This window comes from Amblyomma maculatum, chromosome 4, assembly GCF_055883805.1.
Source record: "Amblyomma maculatum isolate TAMU_Amacu chromosome 4, ASM5588380v1, whole genome shotgun sequence".
Taxonomy (NCBI): Eukaryota; Metazoa; Arthropoda; class Arachnida; order Ixodida; family Ixodidae; genus Amblyomma; species Amblyomma maculatum.
In genome coordinates, this window is record NC_139347.1 from 23,144,906 (window position 1) to 23,163,837 (window position 18,932).

Genomic DNA, 18,932 nt, shown 5'->3' on the forward strand with positions numbered 1-18,932 from the left:
TGCTAGCTGCAGCGGAAGTTTGGTTGAGAGGATATTAAGTGGGGGAGGGGAGCAAGTGAGCGCAGGAAGGGGGTGTGCACGCACGCGCTCGTATTTTTCGGCATTCAGCAGGCGCAAAAGCCGGTTTTCGTCGTACGGCTTCTGGAATCGCTCGGTCGTTGCCGACGTTAGCTACCGAGCATGAACATGTGGTTTGACGTTGGCAGCGAACAGCGTTTACTTTTGCAGAGTGTTCGATCCTAAACTGTGCCGCCACCGCTGAACGCCATTTCGCGCAACCCTGCGCGTCACGTGAGGATTCATCTGGGTAGAATCTCGTCAGCCTGCGGAACCGTGATCGAACGCCACGCCGCGTGCAATCAGGGGCTGTGTTCCCGCAACTGATAAAGACATCGGGACACTTCCAAGCGTGCGATCTCCGCTGCTGAGGCGACGCTGGATCGGGGTTTTGTGGCGGTGGCAGCGGCGAAACCATGGCGACTAGGGTGTTCGTAGGCCGGCTCAACTATGAAGTCCGCGAGCGCGACATGGAACGATTCTTCCGAGGCTACGGCCGCATCGAGGACATCGTGCTCAAGAATGGCTTTGGATTTGTAGACTTCGACAACCACCGCGACGCTGAGGACGCTGTGCGCGATCTCAACGGTAAGCGGCTTCTGGGTGAACGAGTCACGGTCGAGCTAGCCCGGGGCATGCGACGTGGACCTCCGGACTACGACCGCGGATCTCGGCGCTTCGGTCCGCCGACACGCACTAACTTCCAGCTATTAGTCGAGAACCTGAGCACCAGCGTAAGCTGGCAGGACTTGAAAGACTTCATGCGCCAGGCTGGCGACGTGACGTACACAGACGCGCACAAGCTGCGACGTCACGAAGGAGTCGTCGAGTTCGCCAGCTACGCTGACATGAAAAACGCCCTTAGAAGTCTGGACAACGTTAGCCTAGAGGGCCGGAGGATCCGCCTAGTTGAGACCAAGCGTTTGCTACGTCGGTTGAGCCGGTCAAGCTCGCGATCGAGGTCGCCGCGACCCGATCGCCGTGGTAGCAGCAGGTCGCGCTCGCGGTCGTACTCCAGACCGCGCCGTTCCTCAGGTCGTCGCCGATCGCGTTCGTCGTCTGGGTCTAGACGCAACTCTGTGCGCCGCCGGTCATCGTCGAGGCGCCCGAGCGGTAGTCGGTCTCCGTCCAAGTCTCCACGACCAGCCGTTTCGGTGAACCGCAGAAGCCGGTCGAAGTCGTCGGAGCCTCGTTCGCGGTCGGCATCGAAGGAACGGGCCAGTTTCAGCAAATCGACGTCGAAGTATCACGATAAAAAGGCCCCGCAGGGCAACTCTGCCGACGAATCGGACCGCGACTCAGGCCCAGAGAGGAATGGTTTGTGTGAGGACGCTGGCCACACAAATTCTCCATGAGGACACACAAGTGAAAAGTGACTGGCATGCAACATTGCTTGTCTTGATATTTTTATACATCACTGTTGCATTTTGTGGCTTTTCTAGCACAAGTCAGCCGTATGCTGAATCATTCGCAGGCCATTTGTGCATACCAATGTTAAATACCGTGCCTTCATAGTCACTTTGCTCAGAATCATTCATTGTTGCTACAGCTCATCTCAGGAAAAAATTGCTTGGTGTGCCTTAAAGTAGCCGTTAAGGTAATGTGGTGACAAGACTTGCTTTTCATCGTGTTTTTGCTTCCCTGTGTGTTGTGCTTCGTAAGACAGCTTTCACCCCTACATGTTCCCTGCAAAGTGTATAGAGTCTGAAGGGATGAAAACACTGTATCCTAACTGTGTTCCAATTGCTGCTGCACACGGCTGGGCCAAAGCCCATGTGTTTGCTTGTTGTCCATTACTTCATCGAACAAATAAATTATCAAGTTGTGGTTTCACGTTTGAGACTTGTTGCATACCAAGTTGTTGCATACCAATTATTTGAAAGCAAGGAGACTGCAGGCAAGACATGAGTGCACAAAACTAGCAAGATGACAGATATTAAGGCATGAAAACTGCAGTTCAGATAATGCCTGAAAGTAAATATGTTGTGTACTTAATGTGGCACTTAGTGGCATTGGCAAATTTGGTTCAGTGAGATCTTTAAAGTGCTGAATTAAAGCAGCCCGTTTATTAGAATTGATGCCTAAGTCCCGTCAAGTCTTGTGTATTGAAGGTAGAATGCCCAGGACCTGTTCCAGCAACGAAGGGAGGATGTATGAAAAGATATGAAATGCGAAAGCGAACTGGAGTACCAGTAGTCCAGTCTGCCTTTTTTGTTTTGTGCATCTTTTTATGCCTGCTCTTGCTATGCCAACACCAACAAGCTTGAACAGAAACTCCAGTTCAAAAACCGGACTATTAAAGTGCCGGTTTCGTCCAAACGAAAATTACCGAAGTCTGCAGAAAACTAAATTACTAAGCTGCGTTTCAATGAAGGCAAAATGCAAAAGGAGTCCATGTGCTGTATGATGAATGTACATTAAAGATCCCCAGGTGGTCAAAATTATTCAGAGCCCTCCATACTGATGGCTTACATAATTTGGGTTGCTTAGAGACACTAAACTGCACAAAAAAGAAAAGGAAGCATTAAAACAATGAGTAGAGAGAAGTTTAAGCTGCACTTAAGTGCAAAACCCTCATGCAGTTTTGTAACCTGCTATATATACTGTAACTTGATGCATCACTATCTAGCAGAAAACTAGTATAACTTCCAAAAATTGTACATTGTTCTTGGCAGGCCATGTACAGTGCAAAAGGATGCACATTGTAGCAAAATTTTGAACAAACCGTTAAACCTCTGCTCATGACTAACCATGCATGAATAATATATGTGCATGGTGACATTGCCCCTGAGTGAACTTCTGTTCAATGCTTCAGAATGCTTTTCTGGCTACAAATTGCCTTTACAAACCACTCATGATTCATTCACTGAGAAAGTACGCCACATAAAGCATTGAGGAGTGCAATTTAAGTACCGATATAGCACCCGCACTGGAAACTTCCAATGGGCTCCACAGGTGCCTGCTCACTTTCAAATGCAAGTGCATTATGAATGTGTGAGCCACTGGGAATTATGATTAGGAATTATAACATGGAACAATCCCTGCTGACATGCACGCACTGTGAGCTACTTTCTCAGCTGCACATTTACTTTGTTTACTCTTTGAAGCTAGGCTACTGCAAAAGGATTTCCATTCAGTGAAACCTGCAATCGTTTTACCTTTAAAACTTACAATACCAACAATGTACTAACAGTGTTGAATATCAAGCCCTCAGCGACATTTGAGAAATAGTGAACACTCCTCTTGCATGTATAGTCTTTGTCAAAAGCATATGGCCCAGGAGGTTCGCTTCTAAGCATTATAACACGGCTGCTGGCAGCAATACTGGAATATGAATGTAAGCTAGAGGAGAATGAGGGCGAGATTTGTCATCTAGGAGATTTCGAACGCTAGAGTTGCATCACGAGTCTCATTACTGGGCTTAGAACAAAAAAATCCTTGGACCATATACTTTTTACAAAGACTGTACATTTGCTGCATTGTGCCCTATGTCAAGAAATTATTCTTCAGAGCAGTGGAAAGCTATTATGCTCAGAGATATGATGTAATTATCAACACCATGTTCATTAGCTCACCTTACCAATTTTATGCCATTGGCCAACAAGATGACTTTTGCCAACCCCACCCTTATGCCCCAACCCCTTTTCCTAAACGTTTTCCATTACTACCATCATGCAAACTGTAAAGCATTCTGCTGAGATGCGTGATGTTGAGAATTAAAGTTGACACAGATCAAATTATATTCAACTGCAGTACACAAAAAACCAGACAACAGATATTAATTTGTGGCTAGCTTTGATTGGTCCTAGCTCTAGTTTCCCTACACATGGGGAATGCAGAGATGATTCAATAAGTCAAGCGCTGCACCTATGCGAGAAAAGAAACATTTAAAAAATTTTGCCAGAATCTATATTGCTGAAAGCAAAATTCTAATCCAAGTACTCACTTCAAAAACCAAAATGGTCAAGGATAGCTCACTCTAAGTGCCCAAAAATTTTATTTTTAGTACTTGGCAGGCCTTTAATAATACCGAATATCGATCGAATTTCTGGAAATATTGCCACTGAAAGTGACAAAACTGACACCAGTTAGAAACTATTCCACTGAGTGGGCAGAGTGGGTTGACACATTTTATAGATTGCTTTGGACATTGCTGACAAAACTACAATATTATGCAACATGTATCCCTTACAAGATGCAAAGTAAGCTCTTCATTTGTTACAATGGCTTTTCTATCATATTATTAATGCTGTTACAATAATGGCATCTGTGTGAAGTTGGTCAGTGCCCGTACAGCGCAATGACTTTTAGTCATAACATCGCACGTCAACTAAACAGTTCTTAAGGGCCCCCATGACAGACTGCAACAGCAAAACAGAAACAAAATCCCCACAGATCGTGTGAGCAAGTGAACAGCAGGGGTTGTGTCGCATCAACAGAGCAGCTCAGCTGACAAGCTGCAAATGGAACGCATACTATGTGCATGCCTTGTCTATTTTGTCACAGCAGTCTTTCATGGGACACTGAACGACTGTCTGGTCGATGCTGTTTTGACACTACTAAAAACTGGAGCTGTGTGACAAACAGGGCACAGCCCCTGAGAGCAGTATGCTCCAATGATGGTTGCCAAGGGCAACCATGGACATGGGTCTGGAAAATGCCGGCCTTGCTCCTAGAGGTGTGTACTATCTCCATGTTTGCTTCCTCTTTGAGGTTTCTTTTTTTAGGAAAAACATTCTTTGGAACTGACACTGCTCATAAGCGACAAAGAGAGAAGAGGTTCGAGTCTCTTTTGAATTGTGTAGATATGCAATCATAGTTGCACATGTAATAAGAGTTTAGGATGCTGATTTATCCCACACTTCACAATCTCGCAAGAGTAGTTGAAAGAAGTTTGATGAAATCTAATTTCGGTAATTCAAACTAAGAGAGGAAACTGGAACTTTGCAACCCAAGCCACTTACTTCTCACGAGGAATTAAAGCCAAAACTGGAATTTTACGTCTTTTACTAGTGTTGCAGTTTTTAGCTTCTTGAGCACACGAAATTCAATCCGAATCAGTGCTTTGGCTGCTGCGAAATTAGTATTCCTCCATGTACTATATCAGGACAGACATGCCACAGCAAATGTGTGCACTCTCAATGCAATTTCACTTGCATGTAAGTGCACAGATTTGCAAAATTTCAGCAAGCGTTTGTTCCTGCAATCTCAATGTGCACCCACTGTATAATTACAGAACTTAGCTGACCCAGCCGTCACATCACCGCATACGTGCTTAGTTTCCAGGGTTTAATGTCCCAAAGCCAACTCTGGCTATGAGGGAGACCATAGTAGAGGTCTCTGGAAAATTTAAATCACCTGGGCTTCTGTAACATGCGCTGACATCGCACAATGCATGGGCACCTTGTGCTTCGCTGGGCTGCCATGGCCATGATCAAATCCAAGTGGCATGGCTTGGTAGTCAAGTGCCATAAGCAGCGAGACACCGCAGCGAAGGCGCACCACCACGAAATTTCGACTGCTTGCAGGGGGTCATTAATTGCAAATTCTACCCTACTCAGTGCATGCAGCACCAGCACATAAGCCACAACTCAACAGTCCTACACAATGAGCAACAACTGACATTAACAGAACAAGAAATCTTGCCTCTGAGCTACTGTACGAGCTAACCTGTCGACATATAAAATGTGGCAACTTTAACTCCCTTAGAAAGAATACACAGACACAGGCTACACAGTTCTGAATGTGTTAGTCTCTTTTAATCTTTGCATTCAGCCCGCGCGATATTTACACAGTGGTGGCCTGGACACAAGATAAGAGACGATGTGCGGTAGCAAGCAGTTTCACATCCCGTGTGACCAGAGAGGTCCTTCCCACGGCACACACGCGATTCCACTGCCAAACGCGCACACTCTCCCTCCTCTGTTTGCTCCATTTTCTCTTTACAACGTATTAAAGAAGAAGCCTTGCCGAAAGATCTGGGGTGTGACAGTAGTGTGCTCTCTTGGTCGTGGACCGGCATCACAGCTGGCCAGGCTGCTGGGCAGTGGTGAAAGGGGCGTGGGGGGCGACTGAGGGGTTGGAGGGGGAGGGTCATCAGTCTTTTCTTTGTACACAGCTGGCAACATGATGATGATGGCTTGGAGGAGGCCCGCAGCACAATGATGACTCACTGGGGCAGCCGGTGATGCCGCGTCGGCCATTTCCTGGTGCTGAAGAGGAGCATCCCTTCACAGTGATGAGCGGAGTCCACGGTGGCGGCAGCCACCCTCCGTTGCTCAAGATGCCTTGTGCCGTGGCTCGCTGCTGAGTTTCTTGCGGTTGTGCTTGATCTTGCGGACATATCCTTCCACAAAGGCTTTGATTTTCATTGGGTTGATTTCACCCTTCTTGTTGTGGCAGATCTGCAATGTGAGTCAGAAATTGGCATGTTCACCATTCTATATTTAGTGCAAGCAGCTCTGAAAGCTTTGACCTAGATAGTTAACAGAAAAAGATGTGCAGCATCTGGCCCTGACAAGCGAATTTCCGTAAACACTACCTTACTGTAAATGGTTTAAGACTAACTATTTGGCACCTACTGGCGCCTATGTGCACAGCGAGCAGTTTTTCGCTGCACATGGCTTGCATGTCGCTTCCAGCGCAATTGTCTGTCTCTTCTCGACATACGTATAGTATGTCGAGAAGTTTGTGGTGACACATGGTCTGCATATTGCCGCCGATGCATTTGTCGGTCATCCTGTATGCGCTGCAAGTGATAACTGTGGCCGTGCGGCTATAAACAGATTTATGTGACAGCCTTTCCTATGATTCTGCATATAAAGTCTTCATTGCTTCGAGGATACAATTTTTCAGATGATACATTATTTTTCTGAGACCTTGTGAGGCTTGTATCACCAAGATACTGCACTTCCCTGCTAGATGGCACGACATGTAAAATTTTGTTTACAAACCTGGGTGATAAATACAGAGTGCACAAAATGTGTGTGAGGGTGGGTAAATACGCTAATAGTCATCTCAGGGCTTGCAGCGAATATGTACATGCACTCAACTGTTTCAATATGACACTCAACAAGCAATGCTGACATGCATCACAAGACCTAATGAACATAATTTGTCCCTATCATCTTCTCTAAACCAGGCACCCAATATTAAAATAACTAAAATACACCCCGAGCTTATGCACAAAAGTTGATGCCAGTTTCTATTCAATGACTATAGCATGCGTACAATACCTTCATTGCGGCTTTAAATCTATGCACTTCGCCACCCTCATAAAGAGAACCTTCAGAAACTGAAAGTTGTCACAAAAAAAGCAGCACACACGAGACTGCAATATCTGCAGTAGCTGTGAAATAAACAGGGTGTCCAGCAAGCCCCTATTTTCAAAAGCCCTGACATTTCCAGGTTTTCCCTGATTATTTCAGTTGAAGTTCCCTGATGAGTGCAGAGGCTCGAAATATAGCTGCTGATGATAATGAGCATAGACGAATGATTCACAACGAAAAGCTATTTATTAATAACATTCTGCAATTTACAATAGTTAAAAAACTGTCATTAGTGTTAATGGCCATTAAGAATGTCAAAAGTTTAATGAGAATTGAAAGTGCACTGATGCCAGCCTCGAAGCACGTGACGGCCCACCCAGTAAACAGCTTAGCCAATCCAATCGAATCCATAATGGCTGCGCGCACGTTTGGCAGCACAGCTCGCCGATTAGTTTCGCGTTGGCCGCTGCCGGCGCAGTTAGTTCTGCTTATTGTCGCGTACTACTTTCACATAGCGCTTCCCCATATTTTACTGAGTACCCACCTCACGTGCGTATTGGTTCTATTGTGGCAGCTCAGCCATGCGCTGGCATCATAGTAATATATTGCGCCCCACCTTGTGGCACGACCGCCGCGCGCTGGGAAGTCAACACACACAAAAAATATCTGCATGAATAACGCATTTGCTGTGTGCCAGCTTGAAATAAAAATGTACTGAATATATCATTCCATTTTCCCTGACTTGGCGAAATTTCTGATGGTTTCCCTGTCATTTCACTGAATTTTTCCCGGTGCATAAAATGTCCCTGACAATTCCCGGTTTTCCCGGTTGCTAGACACCCTGAATAAAGTGCGCACATAAGCTGCGAAATGTTAAAAAATTAGGTCGGAGTAGACAACATAGCCTTTTTGTTCCACAATGTTTTTAATACGTTTTTGTTTGAGTTGTTTTTTGGGGGGAAAGGAAGGCGCAGTATCAGTCTCACTTCTCAAAGGGCACCAATGTTGCACAAAGAACGGTTGCACCACAATCTTGGTAAAACATCATGCGCGTGTAACCGAGTTCATTTTCGTTTTAGAATCACGACAACGGCGACACCAGTTTTCTGTGACACGGGGGGCCCTTACACACTGTCATATAAAATGCAACAGCGCCTTGCATACAAGGCTTACTGTAACGCTTGAACATCGACCAACACCTTGGCTACTATGATGGCAACCCACGGCGGCAACAAGCACCAGCTTCTACAGTGCTCCTCCTACCTTTGGAACAGATTTCCTCAGGATGTCCTTGTACTCCTCTTTGGAGATCTCGCGGCGGTTGTAGTAGGGCTTGAGTGCCAGCTTCACCTCCTCCACCACACGCTCCTGCCGGTTCAGCTTCTTCAGGAACTGCATGCGCAAGTGGTGGGAGGGAACGCAATCATTACGGTGCAGCAACCACCACCACATTCACTGACAGCAGTGCTAGCAGGCTGGGATGAAACGCACAATTTGTATGCACGCAGAAAAGCATGCTCTCGTTCACATGTCACTGCTGAGTGTCCTGCACTTAGATACACACTTCCCATCTCTGCAGTAGCCATTCATTCAGGGCCCTACCACAAGTGCAGACTAACAGGCAAGCCCGGCACGAAATGGTTCAGATATAAGATCTCTCCTCGAAGATGTTCAGCTATGGGAGACATTCAGTAGCCAGTACTAAGGTCATTCCACAACTTCACTGAGCAGAGTAACATTTCAATATGGTGACTCTTACACCTCAAGCAGAGTAACAGTCCAGCGTAAGCACTCTTGCACCTTGATCAAGTACAGGGCAGGAAACATTATAATCATGAAGCTTGAGATTAGAGCAACACATAGTAATTTTACTTCTACCTCACGCAAAGCAGCCTACAATAGGCAAAATGTGGGACATTCATCATTAGATGACAGTGCCACGCCTTATATAAAGATATATAGGGAGGGTATGACAGTCATAGCATCAATGAAACTAAATGGAAGAACAATGACATCCAGTGAGTGCCGATAAGCTGAGAGAACATCAACAAAGATAAAAATCACTCTTTACAGGCCTCTGCTAATGTCCCAACAAAGATAGAGATCAACGTGCATATTTTCGTTGCGATTGTGCGGAGTATGATCAGGGAAGACAGTTGGGCTAGTTGGTGCATTTTGTTGCGAAAGCAACACTACGCTAGTCGTTGAGCCATTTCGCGTGGCACAATGTGGACCAAGATGCGCATGTGCCAGGAGCTACGTGACGTTAGAGGTAGCAGCTTGTTTGTTGGAGCTGCCGTCGCGGCTATGCTTCGCCGCGCGCTCCGCCGGTGCCGGAGAAGCAATGTCATAATCACAGCCGGCGACAGCTGCGCATCACTCTCTCCGTTGGTTTTGCGGAGAAGAGGTGGCACGGCCAGAATCGACCAACTATGGAGGAGGCGAGCCCGGCTACTCCTCAGCTATACCTAACCTATCCTAAGCGTAGCCATGTAGCTGTTGCTTTCGCAACTCAACTAGGTTTAACCGGAGCTAAACCATTGCAAATTTTTTGCAAATGACTGCGACATTGCAACTAGCGTGAAAAAAGACAAGGGGCAGTGACGATAAGGTACCGACGGGACAGGTTCGCAAGAAGGAAATGAAACCACGAAGGCGAGTTGCCGCAAGCCACGTGTAGCTTCGAAGGTCACATTGTTTTTTTTTTTTTTTTTTGCTTGGATGGTAGTGTAAACAATTTTGCAACAATTCCTTAAGTCCTAGGTCTTCACGGGCCTCTGCTAGCGTCACGACAAAGATAGAGATCAAATCTTGCGCGTCTGTTACAATCACGCGGAGAAACCAAAACCGCGAGAGCGCACTGCCGCAAACAACACGACGGTCATGATCAGTTTTCTATGTGCCGCAAGATGGAAGCAAAGACAATTTTCAATACTCCTTGTAAGTTCTATAAGATGGCAGCACTTCCCAGTAAGCGCATTTCTTAGAAGGGCGCAAAATTTCAAATGCATGCTCAACGCAGTACGTACACAGCACTGCAGTGGTAAGTAGCAAGCACGATGGCTGCCGAAACAGAGAGACAAAATAAAAAAAATTAAATAAGAGTAACAGGCAGTCTGATACCTGGCACTTTCACAAATCAAATGTGGTGAGACCAATTTTTCTTTTCTTTTAAGGTGACTATTGAACGTCACAGTCTATGATGGAGTACATTTGATCATTGCTGCAATCTTGAATCAAGCCTTTTGCAGCTTAACATTGTCAATAGAGCCAGAAAATGCCAAACGATCATCTCTTTTCTTTCTTTCCATTTACCAAACAAAAAAAGATTGGATGGTGTCATCCTTAGTGTCCATGCAGGAACGCTGGCAAAGCACCACCTCCTCTCTTTTACTTTTTCCATTACCAGTACCCATGAGAAAAAAACTCCTCAAGCTACTGCCTCTCAAAGGGGCAGCAGAAAGTTAGGTGGGTGGATGAGATCAAGTATGTGGGGATCAAATGGGTGCAGCTGGCACAGGACCAGGTTAAGGGGGGACACGGGTCTTTGGGACCAAAAAATGACCAAAAAAACGATTTTCTGAAAATGGCATTTTTGGAATCTGTGGCTATTAATCTACAAGTTCACCAATTTTCTTCTTCCAGAAGTCAGTATTTTCAGCATAATAACGAATTGAAATCATCGCGCGGGCTGAATTTGCGCAGCAGCAGACGATAAAACGGCACATTTTTCGTTGCGCGCAACTGCCGTTCCGCCGGACCGATCTCGGCCATGTTAGGCTCGTTTGAAAGAGCGCTTTCTGGGTTTCAATTTCCCGCCGCTAGCGCTTGTCTGCCCTCAATGGCCACTGAGAAAAATAACCACAAAGAAAAACGAAAACGCGGCATCTGATTCGCTGCTGAGCGCACGTGACTGCAACTGAGCCATCCGATTGGCTGATTCTATCGCACGTCGTCTGCTTGCGGCGGGCCAGCAGCCGTTGAAAGCGTCCGAGACGCCATTTTGTTCTGAGTCGAGACCGAGGCGAGACGATGCCCCTCAGTAAATTCCGCTCGCGCCACAAATTCGGCAAAAAGAAGAAGAGTGCGCGCGGCGACAACTTTCGGAACCGTCCTGCGGCACCCAAAAGCTCCGAGGATGTGCAGGAGCCAGCGGCAAGTCAAGAAGTCCCCGCGGCCGAAATAGGCCTAGCGAGCTCGGCGGCGCCTACGCCCAGCGGACGCGTCCGCCACGACACGACGATGCTGCAGCCTTCGGACTTGATTGAAAAGAAAAGAAAAGCCGAAGGAATGCTGCAGGAGCTGGGTTCAACCGCAGCGACGAAGAGGAAAGCGGATTTCATCGCCACTTCTGACGCCCGTCTTCTTGACGCGACCGGCGGTTGCCGTGCGGACGATACGACGTTCACTGTTGTGAGTTTGGAGTCGCTGAACGAACTGTTGTCTGCTGTGAAATGTAAAGTGTGTGGCGGGGATGTCCATATTTCAAAAGGAAATCGTGAATATGGTCTAGCCGTTAAACTCTCTCTCGCGTGCGTGATTTGCGGGGACATTTCATCGGCATGGAGTTCGCCGCGCGTGCAAGGCAGCCAGAAGATAAATCCGTTTGCCGTGAATATCCTTGCTGCACGCGCGATGCAAAGTACCGGACATAGGCAAACGGCGCTGAATGATGTGTTTGCGGCGATGAACATATCTCATCGTGGCCTGCACACGAAAACGTGGCAGGACTACGTAAAGAGTAAGCTGACGCCCGCAGCAACACGCGCAGCCGAAGGAGTGTTGAAAGACAGCGCCCGTTCTGTTCGGCAACTCTATAACGAGTTGAACCTTGACAACCCCGGGAACATTTCTGTCTCTTTCGATGGTTCATGGATGACCCGGGGTCATTCATCCCACATCGGTGTCGGCGCCGTAGTAGAACTTTTTACTGGACTGGTACTTGACTATGTAGTTTTCAGTAACTTTTGTGCTGGGTGTGAGCGTGGGCCCAAAGAAGGTGACCCGTCCTATGAGGCGTGGAAAGAAAGCCACTTGTGCCAAAAGAACACGGACAAAAAGTCCGGTGAAATGGAAGTTCAGGCCGGACTTGTTTTGTTCGAAAGGTCACTGGAGAAACATGGCCTTAGGTACACGACCATGCTCTCAGACGGCGATAGCCGCACATTTCTTGCATTGCAAGAATCAGCTGTGTACGGCTACATCGAAATCAGCAAAGAAGATTGCACAAACCATGTGCAGAAGCGGATGGGAACGGCCCTACGCAATGCAATTGCCAAGCATAAAGGTGATGCAAAAGAGAGCTTGAGTGGCAAAGGAAAGCTGACAGGCGACCTTGTCACCAAGTTGACATCGTATTACAGCTGGGCCCTGAAGTCCCATGCTGGAGATGTTGGGGCAATGCATAAGGCAGTGATGGCTACCTATCATCACGTAACCTCCAATGATACCGTGTCAAATCACACCCTCTGCCCGACAGGCGCAAACTCGTGGTGCCGCCAGAATGCTGCTGCAGCCAAGGGAGAGCCTGCTCCCAAGCACAGATACAGTTTGCCACCACATGTGTGCAAAGCACTTTTGCCTATTTATGAGCGTTTGGCAGACCCAAAGCTGCTGGAGCGGTGCCAGCAGGGAAAAACCCAGAACAGTAATGAAAGCTTGCACTCCCTAATATGGTCACTCGCACCAAAGGAGCGCCATGCGTCACTGTTCTCCGTTCAAGCAGCTGTTGCAGAGGCTGTTGTCCGCTTCAATGCAGGAAACCTACAAGCATGCTCAAAAATACTGAGTGAGCTAAATATGAACCCTGGCGTCCAGAATATCAGGAGGATGGCTGAGAAGGACAGGCGCCGAACAGCCGAATCAGTACGCAAGCGTGCCTCTGCGGAAAACATGCATCGGGCACTGAAAAAGCGGCATTCTAGTCAGCCCAAGCAGTCAGATTACATGCCTGGTGCATATTAGCTGTCTGCAAGTGTAAATATGCATATATCTTTTCGAAATTTTGAATAAATTGTGCCTAGTTTGTTTTTTCCCATTTTCTCAAAACTCAAATTTTGGACACTTGGCTGGTTTAGTTCGTCGATATCTCTGCATCTAGGACAGATAGAGATGTAATTCCTTTTTCTACATAAAGCTGAAGGTGCAGTGAATGCAATGATCGAAACAGAATTCTTTATTCAAGCTTCAAAAATTTTTTATTTTGCCAAGTTAATTGAAGCATGATAGGCACGTCTTGAAGGACAACTTTCAAAGTGCAGCAAAATTGCTAATAAGGGTAAAATGGAAAAACTGCTTTGATCATTGCACTCTTTGGTCATTGTACTGTACCGCCATGCATTAAAAATGATGTTTTATAGAGGCGTTTTTTTTGCGCGGAAGTACTAATTAAATGAATAATTAATATTATTATCTCGGGAATTAACTGACATAGAGAAAAACAAGTTACATTTTTGAAATCAGCATAAAAATCTGAACAAGAGGGTATGATTTTATCAGGATTGGCTTTAAAATAATGAAAATAGCTCTAAGACCAGTGTCCCCCCTTAATACGAGGGAAATGGGAGAGGCCTTTGCTATGCAGTGGGTGCAGTCAGGCTGACGGCGGTGGTGGTGAAGGTGAAAGGTCAACCACCATCAAACCATGGCACATATTTAATTAATATGTTTTTCTCGTCACTGCTCACAGAGATGTGCTCACCTTGTCCTTGACCTGCATCTCGACAGCCGAGCTGGGCAGCTCGTCGAGGATCTGGAGCTGGCTTTCATCCATGTTGCGACCAAACTTGGACTCTGACCGGCTCCGGGTCACGTTCAACGAACCGCCCTTGCCCTTTTCCATCACAAAATGCACCACCTGCTTGGAGTCCCGCGAGGAGGCACCACTGCTGGCATGCCGCTTGGACTTGGAACTCCTGCCAGAGGCTTTCCGGTCAGCAGCAGGCAAGAGGGTATCGAAGGTCGACGACCCTCTTTGCACAACAGTTGCCAGTTGTTGCTGCACTGCTGTTGCAGGCTCCGGAGGTGAAGATGGAACATCAGTGGGCGAATAGATTGGAGGTGTTGACACGTCCATGTCCACCACGCCGGTCTGCTCTGCTGTTCGCGCCACTGGCTCAGGTGGTAGTGCAGTCAGAGTTGTGGGAGCAGCAGCAGTGGGAGCTGCGACTATCGTTGGGGTGGCAAGCCGCACGATGGGAGGCGGCGGGGGCCTTAGGGGCATCAGGCCCATTGGTGGTGGCAGTAGAGCCCCCAGTGCTGGTGGCACAAATGGTGCCCTCAGGCCTAAGATCACGGGTGTTGCAGCCGGAGCCCAGGGTCCGGCTAGACTGCCCACCACAGTGGTCAGTGGCCGTGCTGGCAAGAATGGTGGCGGAGGCTGCAGCTGGAGTCCCGTTACGGCTGGCAGCACTGCTGGACCAGTGACGGGGGCCACTACCGATGGCAAAGCTGCTGTTTGTGGCAGAGATGCCGCTGAAGCAATGGTAGCACGCGATGGTGGCTCAGGCTCTGGTGGAAGTGGAGGCAGCTCTGGCTCTGGAGGAGGGCATGGGTCAGCCTCAGACGTCGCAACCATCGGGGGTGGTGGGCTTGGGCTTTTGGTGGGCTCACATGGGTCGTAACTGTTGTCCTCTGGTGGTGAAGGGGGTGACGGTGGTGGCGGAGACTGTGGAGACAGCTTGATCCCGGCACTGCTAGATGAGATGGGTGGTTGCGGCAGCAGAGGCGGTGATGGCTCTGGAACTGGAGGTGTGGCCTGAGATGATGTTGGCGACTTATCGGCCGTGGCAGGAGATGGTGGGGACTCCTGAACCTCCAGGGGAGTGCTTGGCTTGTCAGCAAAGTTGTCACTTCCAGAAGGAGAGGATGCTGAGGCTCGATCGTCGAAGTCATATGCTGGTGATCGCTCAACCTCGTCCTCATCGTCTGGCTCACTTGCTTCACTCTCTTCTCTGCCACTCTCGCGGCCAAGTCGATGGTGGTGACGCCGCTTCTTGATTACCAAACCCTCATCACCACCACTCTCACTGCCATACTGGGGCGTGACAGGTGAGGGTGCTTCACGTTTGCGAGACCGTGACTCTCGAACACTTGATTTGTGATGAGTGTCAGAATTCTTCAACAACATAGGAGCCACTTTGGGCTCCTTCTTGGTGCGATTAAAATTTACGTTAATAATAATGCTGTCGCCCTTGGCGATCACTTCCTTGGACTCGATGGGTGTGTGCTCTTCGGCTTCCTCCAGAAGTGGGCTGGGTGAATGATCTTTATGTTCAGACTTATCATGCCAGTAGTCCTTCTCTACAACTACCTTAATTTTTTCTTCTGTCCGCCGAGGCTCCCTCAACTCCCGAATTACTTCCCGTGAGTCTCTCGTCGACTCCCTTGCTTCTCTCGATTCTCTTGTGGAGTCTTTTGACTCTCGGGTGTCCCTTGATTCTCTAACATCCCTTGATTCCCTAGTATCCCTAGACTCCCTGGTATCTCTTGACTCCCTGGTATCCCTTAATTCCCTGGTATCCCTTGATTCCCTACCATCCCTAGACTCTCTTGTGTCTCTAGACTCTCTCCCTCGACTTCCTTCATCTCTTGACTCCCTGGTCTCCCTGGAGCTCCGCGCTTCCCTTGAATCTCTCTTTTCCCTTGATTCCCTGCTGTCCCTGTCATCATAGCGTCTTGATTCCCGCTCCTCTGCCCTCCGAGACTCCTTTTGCTTGGAGAGCTTTTCCGTTGAGCGATCCTCTGAGTAGTCTCTGTGATGACGACCACTATGTCTGTGTTCACGGCGCTCCTTGGAGCTGCTTCGTCGTCGGTCTTTGCTACTGTGGCGACCATGGTCTTTGCTACTCCCACTGCTGCTGTGTTTGTCTTTCTCTTTGTATTTGTCCTTTCGATCCTTATGTGATGAAGATGACTTGCTCTCCTTGTGTGATGACTTTTCCTTTTCTTTGTCCTTCTTGTGCCAATCGCGCTTCTTATCTGGCCGCACATAGAGCTCCCTGTCGGGCCGTCGTTCTTTTTTCTTTGGTGGTGGTGGTGAGTGAGAACTTGTCCGAGCTTCCGAGCCTTTGTGCACCATGTTTTCCGAGCGCTCAATACGAGATTCAGCCTTTTCGCGCTTCTTGATTTCCCGCTCCTTAAACAACACTGTATCGTCTCTCTGCTTGCCGTCCCTGTAACTGCGCTCACGTGAGTGCTTGGACAGCTTCTTCCAGCTGATCTCACTGCCAGAGTCGATCCGGCCCAGCACACTTGTGCGCTTAACTTCTATATGTGATGCTGCTTGCATGCATGTGTCCACGCCCATGACCTCACTGCCAGCTTCGGAGCTGGTAACATGACTTGCCATCTTGTCACTACCCCTCTTGAGCTTAGGAATGCGAGGCAGCTCAGAAATGTTGATTCGTGGAGGCAGCTCGATGGTGTCACTAATAAAAGTTTCTGTCTCTTTTCGTCTTCGACTGGAAGAGGAAGAAGAATGTTCTTCAACGATCTCACCTTCCTCACGGTCTTCATTGCTACTGTTATTCCGCCGATGACGTCGGTGCTTTCTATGATGGCAGCTCTCCTTTTTATGCTTACTTCTCCTCTCCTTCCGTGCCGGCTTCTCCTTTACTAGCTCCTTTCGCCAAGGCTCCTGTTCCCTGACAATGTCCTCAAGATTATCAACCAGACCGTCTGTGCTACCTGGCTCAGAGATGTCCTCCATGCCATTGCTAGCATCCTCAATCAGGCCTTCCTCGTCTTCAGTGTCCCTCAGTGCACCCTCTTCCTCCTCTTCTTCCTCAGCTGAAGTGATGTCCTCTGCCCCAATGCTATCAAGGAGGTTCCTCACACCACCATCGTCTAGCTCCTTTGCTTCTTCTGGTGCCGGTGAGGCAATGTCCTCAGCTGCTGGGGCCACAGTTGCAAGGCTGCTCTCTTCTTGCTCTTCTCCCTCTTCCTCTTCTGGCTCAGCTTCAGGGCTTTCAATTTCCTTCGGTGACGATGCACTGTCCTGCATGTCATCGTCTTCCTCTTCATTGGCATTTGCAGTTACCTTTCCTTCACTGCCTCGCTCGTCTTCACCATCTTCATCACACTCTGCCACTCGGTCATCTGCTGGTTCCCGGACAGGAGAGGCAAGCCCCGATGACTCTTCCCCACTCTCAATGGGTGAAGCCACAGTAACTGCCTCCTCAGGCGGTGAGGCCGGTGCATCAGCAGGAGGTGGAGATGGCACTTCCTCAACAGGGGAAGATGGTGCGTCCTCGACTAGGGGTGAGGCAGGGGCATCTGGCACAAATGAGGTGTCTTCTGTGGGAGACGCTGGAGTGTCTTCCACTGCCGCCAAGCCTGCTTCCTCGTCCTCCTCTGGTTCATGCTGTAAGCTCTCATCCTCATCAGCAAAGGTCTGGCCCTCAGTTTTGTCTTCCTCTTCTTCCTCATTTCTGGCTTCATCTTCACCTTCGTCGCCCTCTTTGGCCCCACTGGTCTCATTCTCATCCTCGCCTTGCTCACCATCGCTCGAGTTGCCATTTTCCACAATTTCCAGGCCACCCTCCTCATCCGATGCTTGTGGGACACCCCTGTCATTGTCAGGCGATGGACTCCGCACATTGTCAGTTTCCAGTATTGGCCCTTCCTCCTCACTCTCTTCCGCTGCTCTTGACTGCTCATCAACTTCTTCTTCATCTTCTGGCGCCTCGCCAACATTTTCTTGTTCGTCGATGACCAGCTCATTCTCACTGGACGATGCTCCCTCTTCCTCATGGTCCACAGCACCACTTGGCATGTGCCGCACCACATCGTCCCTGCTGAGGGGTGCTGCCACCAATCTGATTGGGCTTTCACCATTCACTGAAGGTTCTGCATCATCCCCATTGTGGTTCATCCCACCCCCGTCCCCACTGTCATCACCATCATCAATGTCACTATAGATGTCAATGTCATCATCTTCTTCAACAGGGCCATTTTTTGCTCTTTCTCGGCCGTTCTTGCGGACATAAGCATCTGGAGAAGGCACCATCACATGGTGATAGCTACCACAGCCTTCACGTTGTGCATGATCATCAGTAGGCCGACCGGGGGCACCATTGTCGCCAGATGAACCAACACAGTCCGATGCGGTGTAACCACTTGATGCCCGTCTGGCAGGGGCCGTAGTGGTAGAGTGGCTGCCTCGACTCGAAGGCGGAGGAGAAGCAGGGGACTCTGTGGGGGGCGAACCAGGAGGGCTTCGAGGACATCGGCGCACTGTTGATGGCACTGCGCGTAGGTCGAGAGAGCCGTCACGCTGCACAACCGCACCTGCCAGGCCCCCCTTGGAATGGAACACCGACTGCATCTCGAGAATGCTGCCCAGCAGGTCACCGCACGCAGGAGGTGGAGACACCTTGGACAGGGCTGCTCGTACCCTGCACATGATCAGACACAGATGCACTGTTATTGTTGGTCTGAACAATGACACACACCCTTAGCTCCTCCCTCCTTTGGAATGGCTAATGAGAAGCATGAAACGTTTAATGCTCTATTTCAGAATTCTGTCACATGCTGGACATATTATGCATGACAAGAGAAAAATAGAAGAACATATTTACAGATCCTATTCACTATCTATTCACTATC

General features: G+C 48.6%; 1 protein-coding gene and 1 pseudogene across 6 annotated transcripts in view; one reads left to right on the plus strand and one right to left on the minus strand.

The window, feature by feature from the left end:
- The first annotated feature begins 30 nt into the window (after positions 1-30).
- LOC146190495 (serine/arginine-rich splicing factor 5 pseudogene) lies at positions 31-1,897 on the plus strand (annotated as a pseudogene).
- A 3,892-nt stretch (positions 1,898-5,789) lies between these two features.
- The window catches only part of LOC146190496 (uncharacterized), a 54,930-nt gene continuing 41,787 nt past the window's right edge, over positions 5,790-18,932 (minus strand). For all 6 annotated transcript variants that reach the window (XM_084600906.1, XM_084600909.1, XM_084600908.1 and 3 more), the window contains 3 exons: positions 14,026-18,721; positions 8,589-8,717; positions 5,790-6,461 (listed from right to left, as the gene is read on the minus strand). In XM_084600906.1, coding sequence (XP_084457032.1) covers positions 6,336-6,461; positions 8,589-8,717; positions 14,026-18,721 — 4,951 coding nt within the window. In that variant the 3' untranslated portion in view covers positions 5,790-6,335. The remainder of the gene's footprint in view (positions 6,462-8,588; positions 8,718-14,025; positions 18,722-18,932) is intronic.